Raw genomic sequence first — 9,210 nt, forward strand, 5'->3', positions numbered from 1 at the left:
ATGTCACCTCTAGTAATCCCACATGATCTCTGTGTTACCTAAATGTATGCACAGGCGATGTTATATTACTGCACAGCCCATGTCACCTCTAGTAATCCCACATGATCTCAGTGTTACCTAAATGTATGCACAGGCGATGTTATATTACTGCACAGCCCATGTCACCTCTAGTAATCCCACATGATCTCAGTGTTACCTAAATGTATGCACAGGCGATGTTATATTACTGCACAGCCCATGTCACCTCTAGTAATCCCACATGTTCTCTCAGTGTTACCTAAATGTATGCACAGGCGGTGTTATATTACTGCACAGCCCATGTCACCTCTAGTAATCCCACATGATCTCAGTGTTACCTAAATGTATGCACAGGCGATGTTATATTACTGCACAGCCCATGTCACCTCTAGTAATCCCACATGATCTCAGTGTTACCTAAATGTATGCACAGGCGATGTTATATTACTGCACAGCCCATGTCACCTCTAGTAATCCCACATGATCTCTCAGTGTTACCTAAATGTATGCTCAGGTGATGTTATATTACTGCACAGCCCATGTCACCTCTAGTAATCCCACATGATCTCAGTGTTACCTAAATGTATGCACAGGTGATGTTATATTACTTTACAGCCCATGTCACCTCTAGTAATCCCACATGTTCTCTCAGTGTTACCTAAATGTATGCACAGGCGATGTTATATTACTGTACAGCCCATGTCACCTCTAGTAATTCCACATTATCCCAGTGTTACCTAAATGTATGCACAGGCGATGTTATATTACTGCACAGCCCATGTCACCTCTAGTAATCCCACATGATCTCAGTGTTACCTAAATGTATGCACAGGTGATGTTATATTACTGCACAACCCATGTCACCTCTAGTAATACCACATGATCTCTCAGTGTTACCTAAATGTATGCACAGGCAATGTTATATTACTGCACAACCCATGTCACCTCTAGTAATACCACATGATCTCTCAGTGTTACCTAAATGTATGCACAGGCGATGTTATATTACTGCACAGCCCATGTCACCTCTAGTAATCCCACATGATCTCTCAGTGTTACCTAAATGTATGCACAGGCGATGTTATATTACTGCACAGCCCATGTCACCTCTAGTAATCCCACATGATCTCTCAGTGTTACCTAAATGTATGCACAGGCGATGTTATATTACTGCACAGCCCATGTCATCTCTAGTAATCCCACATGATCTCCGTGTTACCTAAATGTATGCACAGGTGATGTTATATTACTGCACAGCCCATGTCACCTCTAGTAATCCCACATGTTCTCTCAGTGTTAGTAACACTCCTGTCCAAGCTTCCTAGTATTATTTTAAAGATAAACATAAATGCAATGCCAGAAATACAGTACTGGATACAGTGTTTGTTACAGAATTATATATTGTACCATGTAACACCCTGGGTCTTATCTACTCATTTTATAGTAATTTGTCAGTTTTGATCATAATCTTTACTAGATATTAATTGTTTTATGAAAATTCACATTTCCATAATGTATTTTATTTCCAGCAGATGGACACACAAGCAGGAATATCTCAGAAGGACATCTAATGTTATCCCTGGATTGTGACATAAAAGATAATGACAGTAGACAGGATTCTCCAGGAGATAACCCCATTACCCCAATTGTACATCCAGCTCTATCAGCTGATCCCTCTGATCCAGGGAAATGTTCTCCTGATCACTCTGATATTGGTGCATCTGTTACAGCACTGACAGTAGATACAGTGTTTCCCTGTTCTATAGATGCCAAATGTTTTACACAAAACACAAAGCCTATTACCCATCAGACAGGTAAGGCAGGTGAGAGGCCATTTCCATGTTCTAAGTGTGGGAAATGTTTTGCACAGAAATCATCTCTTGTTATACATGAGAGAAGTCACACAGGTAAGAAGCCATTTTCATGTTCTGAGTGTGGGGAATGTTTTACATCCAAATCATATTTTGTTATACATCAGAAAACTCACATAGGTGAGAGTCCATTTACATGTTCTGAGTGTGGGAAATGTTTTACACGTAAATCACATCTTGTTCAACATGAGAGAAGTCACACCGGTGAGAAGCCATTTTCATGTTCTGAGTGTGGGAAATGTTTTACACGGAAATCACATCTTGTTCAACATGAGAGAAGTCACACCGGAGAGAAGCCATTTTCATGTTCTGAATGTGGAAAACGTTTTTCACACAAGTCTTGTCTTGTTATACATGAGAGAAATCACACCGGAGAGGGGCCAATTTCATGTTCTGAGTGTGGGAAATGTTTTGCACAGAAATCAACTCTTGTTAGACATGAGAGAAGTCACACCGGAGAGAAGCCATTTACATGTTCTGAGTGTGGGAAATGTTTTTCACTAAAATCAAATCTTGTTCAACATGAAAGAAGTCACACTGGAGAGAAGCCATTTTTTTGTTCTGAGTGTGGAAAAGGTTTTTCACACAAGTCATATCTTGTTATACATGAGAGAAGTCACACCGGAGAGAAGCCATTTTCATGTTCTGAGTGTGGAAAAGGTTTTTCACACAAGTCATATCTTGTTATACATGAGAGAAGTCACACAGGTGAGAAGCCATTTGCATGTTCTGAGTGTGGAAAAGGTTTTTCACACAAGTCCTATCTTGTTAGACATGAAAGAAGTCACACAAGTGAGAAGCCATTTTCATGTTCTGAGTGTGGCAAATGTTTTATACGGAAATCACATCTTGTTAGACATGAGAGAAGTCACACAGGTGAGAAGCCATTTTCATGTACTGAGTGTGGGAAAGGGTTTATACAAAAATCACATCTTGTTCGACATGAGAGAAGTCACACTGGAGAGAAGCCATTTTCATGTTCTGAGTGTGGGAAAGGTTTTATACGGAAATCACATCTTGTTCAACATGAGAGAACTCACAGAGGTGTGAAGCAATTTGCATGCTGAGTGATTAATAAATCAGCTCTTGTTGGACACAGTAGACATCACACAAGTGGTGAACCATTTTAATCTTCTGGATATACTCATCTTCACCATTTCCCTGCAATGTTCCTTCAGGTTTTATCTTATGTCCTGTGTTTTTTTTACAATATACATGCTGCTACTGGGTGAAATAATAAGACGTCATGTCCTCCTTTACCTCTGTTATGCAGATAACCTGTCTTTGTTCCGGGTACTGAAAACAATACCAATACTAAATGTCTAGCTGAGCTCCAGATGTGGGTGATGCTAGTTGGCCATGACTCAGTCCTAGTGAAACAGGTCCATATGCTAATGCACGCCGACTCGCCTGTCTTCTGATTACTTCCACTCCTATCCAAGATTTTTCACGTGCTGCTCCCTTACTCTGGAATTCCCTACCTCTCCCCCTCAGACTCTCCACCTCTCTACAAAACTTCAAACGGGCTCTTAAGACCCATTTCTTTACCAAACACAGCCAACTTTAACCCTCTGTTCCACGCTCTCTATGTACCCCATCTGTGTCACCCCTGTCTGTCTACCCCTCCCCTTAGAATGTAAGCTCTCACAAGCAGGGCCCTCTTCCCTCATGTGCTTATCCTTTTCTTACTTTAATAATCCTCAACTGCCCAAATCCTGCAGTTTTTTGGCCATCCTGGAACTTATCTCTATGTCATTTACTGGTGTAGTTATGCTTAGTTACCCTGTACTTGTCCTATATTGTCTTCAACTGTAAGTCACTGTTTTCCTGTTTTGATTATGTGCACATGTACTCTGTAATTGGGTGCTGCGGAACCCTTGTGGTGCCATATAAATAAAGGATAATAATAATAATGTAGAAGCTCAGCAACAAATGGTAAGACTGCTGCTTTGCCGACCAGACCTACACTTAGGGGTTCAGAGTTTGTATGGAACCTTTGTGTCCTGGATGGTGGAGTGACACTTAGACATCCGGTATCAGCCACAGATCCTCATCTGAGGACCATAGCCAGACTCCAGTACTTAAGTCCCTCAGAAGATCTACCTACAGTCATACATGCACTTGTATCATCACACATAGACTACTGCAATGTCCTCTACCTGGGTCTCCCAGCAATAGAATTGCACCGCTTGTACAGAATGCAGCAGCCAGGCTGTTACCTAACCAGCCCGTTCCTGCCCCATAACATCCATTCTCTGCTCCCTTCACCGGCTGCCTGTAAGATGGTGACTATTACATAATCTTACTGACTCTCCCAGGCCTACGTGACCAGGGCCAAAGGTACCAGAAGCAGCTTCTGCCTCCTTACTGCCCTGGTTACTTCCATCTGCAGATGGACTGTTACCAGCAGCACCAAGAATCTGCCGTAATTCATTTGTGGATGATCTGTTAGCATTGTAGCCCTGACCATGGAACCTGCTGCCTCACACAGTCCAAGAGACCTCCACTCTGGAGACCACAAACAGACTGATGACTGTTACATTAATGTTCCTTCACTTCCTAAATAATACATCCCACATGCTGAGTACTTTATTCTGTTCTACTTATTGTGTATCTTGTGCTCTGTGTAAATGTGAATGTAAAGTTCTGTGAGTGCTATTGGGAGGAAAGTGCTGTATAAGTAACATTATTACTGGTGAGAATGACAGGAGTCAGATCTAGTTACACCATACGTTACATATACAGAAGGGGAAATGTATAAGTAACATTATTACTGGTGAGAGTGACAGGAGTCAGATCTAGTTACACCATACGTTACATATACAGAAGGGGAAATGTATAAGTATCATTATTACTGGTGAGAATGACAGGAGTCAGATCTAGTTACACCATACGTTACATATACAGAAGGGGAAATGTATAAGTAACATTATTACTGGTGAGAGTGACAGGAGTCAGATCTAGTTACACCATATGTTACATATACAGAAGGGGAAATGTATAAGTATCATTATTACTGGTGAGAATGACAGGAGTCAGATCTAGTTACACCATACGTTACATATACAGAAGGGGAAATGTATAAGTAACATTATTACTGGTGAGAATGACAGGAGTCAGATCTAGTTACACCATACGTTCCATATACAGAGACTTCGTATCTAACAATAGAGACCCTTGTATTTAGATATCCAGAACTTAATGACATTTTATGAGGGTTTTATGTCAGGAGAAAGAGGACATGATAATGAATATCTGATGGACCTTTGCTTTGGACAAACAACATGCCATTATGAACAAGAACGACCTTTATGCTGACAAGGCCTATTGAGAAGCCCAATTGATGTGAATGGGAGATCCAAGACTCATGGAGCCAGTCTGCCATCTTCAGGAGAAGATCGGCCGTGCAATTAGCTCAGCTGACCATATTTGGCACTTCCGGTTATTCACCATCAATCAATCCATGTTCCCCATGATATCTAGATGTACGCCCAATTGATTAATCGGTTATGAATTATTGTATAATCATGTACTATATATATGTAAGCCTGAAATGTCCTGAGGGCACAGGTATCATTAATGAAGTCTGTCTTGGGTCACGTTTCTCTGCACAGAATTATAGGCGTGGCCTCTTATTTGAGAATAAATTCTATATGCTGAATATCATCGCAACGGAGACTTCCCAATTCTTTTTATGATAAATCGACATTATCATTTGGGGGCAACGTTCAATTAACTTCGACCCGCTTCTACGGCAGACCACCTTTCCCAGGTGCAACAGACAAAGGGGACATCAGCCGGCTGCTCTCAGAGGTAACTATACCTTTTTTATATATATATATATATATATATAATACCTGTACCCTTGCTCTGCTGCCTCTGGTCAAAGTATTCTGTGGCTGCTGGGACGCTGGTTATACTGAACTCGGAACAGTTGGTGAGTTCTTGTGATCCATATTCATGCATAAGTAACTAACACATTACGGTACTGTTATGTCTTTTACATGATTTTATTCTCTCGTCTCTCTCTGCACTGTTTATCAAGGCACTGATAGTACTGCATAGTATGCGTATACCATTGAGATGAAGGGAAATTGATTGCCTCATCCTAACTGATGCCGCTGTATTATTATGTTATTTGATAGTCTAAAGTACATAGATAAGATATTGTAGGATTTATGCCGGCTTGAATAGAAAAGTGAGTTTAGTTTTGGATTTTGATGTTGTTTTAGTTCCGGAATAGTATTCCCTGTGAAGGAATAAGGGAATAGAGAATTGAGTCACTTGTTGATATAACGTATAGTTTGGCATCACAAATTTCTGAAAGACGCTCACGCGCTGTCTATTTGAGACTCTTTGTGGCCACAGAGAGCAGTCCAGGCGACAAATTGGGAGAAATAATATACTGTGTTGTTGAAAAATGGGAAGTGACTCTTCAGAGAGTAATGACAGTACTGCTGCTAATTGTATGTTCAGCCTTTATGGACAACCGTGTGTCCAGTATGTGTCTAAGTGGAATGACATCACACAGGATGAGACGGTACCATTTCCTAAGACGGGCAGTTTTGACCCCGTAGTACTTCAATGCCTTGAGAAACGGGTAAAGTCAGTTATAAAACCTAATGAGCGCATTAAACATTTGCAAGTTTTAGATTTATGGAAAAAGGAAATGTGTAACTGGACTGCAGATAATGGTAAGATTAACCTCTGTATTGACATATGTACTGACACCAAACCCACATAGTAATCCTCCACCATACAACAATATCACAGCATCACCAGCATCTCTATATCCAGTAAGAGAATTAGTCACTACAGAATACACCTAATGACATATCCAGCCTAGAGGATGACGCAGCATTCATCCAGTTTCCAGCTTTTCACAGTGCAGTTCCTCCTGCTGTACAGCCTTCTTACATACCTCCCCCAGCACAGGACGCCCAGGGCTCTGCCCCTCCTGTAATATCCACAAGTACACAACACATAGTCCACCTACGGCACATGGCTCTGACCAAAGAAGCCCACACCAAGAACAAGATGGTGACACAGAACATGACATTGACATATTACAGGAAAACCTTAAACACCGTGTCTCTATAATATCTGATGACTCTTCTGCTTCTCCTGTCTCCCATCCATCTGCTAACTCCCCTGATTTCTATCAGCTTCTGTTACCTAGCCTTCCTTTGCTACTCCACCAGTGGCCTCTCCTGTATATATAAGTGGTAATCAAGCATGTCTCAATGTCACCAGTATACAGGACATATTGCACAGTCCATAAGAACACTCAGAGATGGACCCAGGTTTAATTACAGAATACTAAATAACAGGACGGCGTGTATTCCACCGCATAGGGACAAGAGAAATCATTGAGGCAGACAAGATCAGCTTGCAGCATACACCATACAAGTGCCTACAGACCAAGCCAGCATATATACTGACAGTGAGACCGTAGCACTGAATACTATGCCCACAATGAAATTACCAGGGAGGCCAGAAGTGAAAGGTGAAGGCAATACTGCTGTAAGCCCGGCTGTACCAGCTTCCTCAGTTGAGGTCAGTTACCCACTATCAAAAACTGATCTGTTAAGTATAAAAGTTGGATTTCCAGACCCGAGGAAAGATTCTAATGCCACTTGTAGGTACCTCTCACAGGAATATTATGTACATAAGTTTACTTGCAGGGATCTAGAACAGATATTATATACTTTACCTGAGGATTTAGCAGAATCCCTCACAACCAGTATTGATCTCTCTGCAAATGATTATGGTGACCCAACTAAAGGAAAGATAGAGGCACTTAATGCTAAGCTGTGTGACCTATGCCCACCAGTCCCCAAATGGGACGATTTGTTCACAATCAAACAGGCAGACACTGAAACAGTGGATAAGTATTTTGGTAGATTTAAGTTAATGGTGCCCACATTTACTGCTGGAGAAGTGATAGTTAAACCAAATGAGGCTAGTTCCATGCTAGTTACATGTTTTGTGGAAGGTCTAAAGCCTGCAGTAATGTCCGCACTTGAGACTACTAAACTAGCATGGAGAGACGCCCCAATAAACACTGTAGGGGGGGTGAAGCAAGAGCTCGTGACCTTAATCTTGTCAAACCCACTCCTGTTCTCATTGTCCTTATGGACCCCAGGCAGCTGGACTCATGGAGAGAGCTAATTATACCATAAAGAATAAACTTTCCAAGGTCATAGAAGAGACAAGCCTAAACTGGGTAGAGGCACTGCCCATCATACTACACAGTATTAGAGTGACTCCCAAACCTCCTCTGTCTGTCCCCATATGAGGTGTTATTTGGAAAACCATCCCAACCCGATGATAGGCCCAGAAGAAAGCCACTCCACCCTACATGATCTAACCACAAAATATGTCCTAGACTTGCATGAACGATTCAAACAAATACACAAAGGACGAATTCTCTCTAAAGGTGCTAATCAAATTGACTTGAAATGCTATGATGTGAAACCAGGAGAATTTGTAATGGTTAGAAATTTCTTACGCTCTGGTTCATTTGTAGACAGGTGGGAGGGACCATACCAAGTACTGTTGACCATGCCCACGGCAGTAAAGGTTGCAGAGAAATTGGCTTGGATACATGCATTGCATTGCAAGAAAGTGACTGAGGATGGGAAGAGCAGAGTCCCAGAAAAACCCTCCAGAGGAAGAAGCTGCAGAAGCGTTGAACTTGCAGGCTCTGTTTGAGGAACCCCAGTAACCAGAGACTAAGAGGTAATAAAAATGGCCTGGTTTGGTAAGATGTATATTGAGAATGATGTGGGACAGTCAGTGTTGCTAAACCCCAATCAGGTGAAGAAAAGATCCAGACAGGCCATCGAGATTGGAGTATCGGTTGTAAGCCTGGGAATAATTATATGGATGGGAGGATTATTGACTTACTACTTATTGACAAGGATGACTGAGGGCCCAGGGAAGGGTCAGTCTCTGATGACCTTTGAGGAGGTAATACATCCTTATCCTAGTTATGTACCTCTCATCACTGTTAGGCGCCGGGGTCCGCTCGTCGGTGCGGCCCGGCGCCTAGCAACCAGGGACGCCGTACGCGGACAGCCGCCGGCTCCCTGGCAATGCTGGACGCCGGGTGCGCTGAGCCGCACGGACCCTAGCAACGGGGACGCCACTGGCGGACCATGTTCCCCATTGCTAGGCTTTAAGAGTTAATGTATTCTCCTGCTCTCTGGCCATGCAGCAAGGCAGCTGCACGGCATTTATTCTAATCAGCCTTTTGGCAGCTGATTGGAGGACTCCTTGTTAAATACACTCCCAGGGCTTCTCACAGACGCCGGTAATA

The 9,210-nt window shown here is 42.3% G+C and overlaps 1 protein-coding gene across 1 annotated transcript; it reads left to right on the forward strand.

The window, feature by feature from the left end:
* Positions 1 to 1,550: 1,550 nt before the first annotated feature.
* LOC134983224 (zinc finger protein OZF-like) lies at positions 1,551 to 4,634 on the forward strand. Its single transcript, XM_063948961.1, has one exon. It carries the CDS (start codon positions 1,589 to 1,591, stop codon positions 2,954 to 2,956), a length of 1,368 nt encoding a protein of 455 aa, XP_063805031.1. The 5' UTR covers positions 1,551 to 1,588; the 3' UTR covers positions 2,957 to 4,634.
* The last annotated feature ends 4,576 nt before the right edge of the window (positions 4,635 to 9,210 follow it).

This window comes from Pseudophryne corroboree (assembly GCF_028390025.1).
Source record: "Pseudophryne corroboree isolate aPseCor3 chromosome 3 unlocalized genomic scaffold, aPseCor3.hap2 SUPER_3_unloc_10, whole genome shotgun sequence".
Lineage (NCBI taxonomy): Eukaryota > Metazoa > Chordata > Amphibia > Anura > Myobatrachidae > Pseudophryne > Pseudophryne corroboree.

Excerpts from the sequence above, each read along its gene's own strand:
- LOC134983224 (XM_063948961.1), top strand. The coding sequence starts at position 1,589 with ATGTTATCCCTGGATTGTGACATAAAAGATAATGACAGTAGACAGGAT.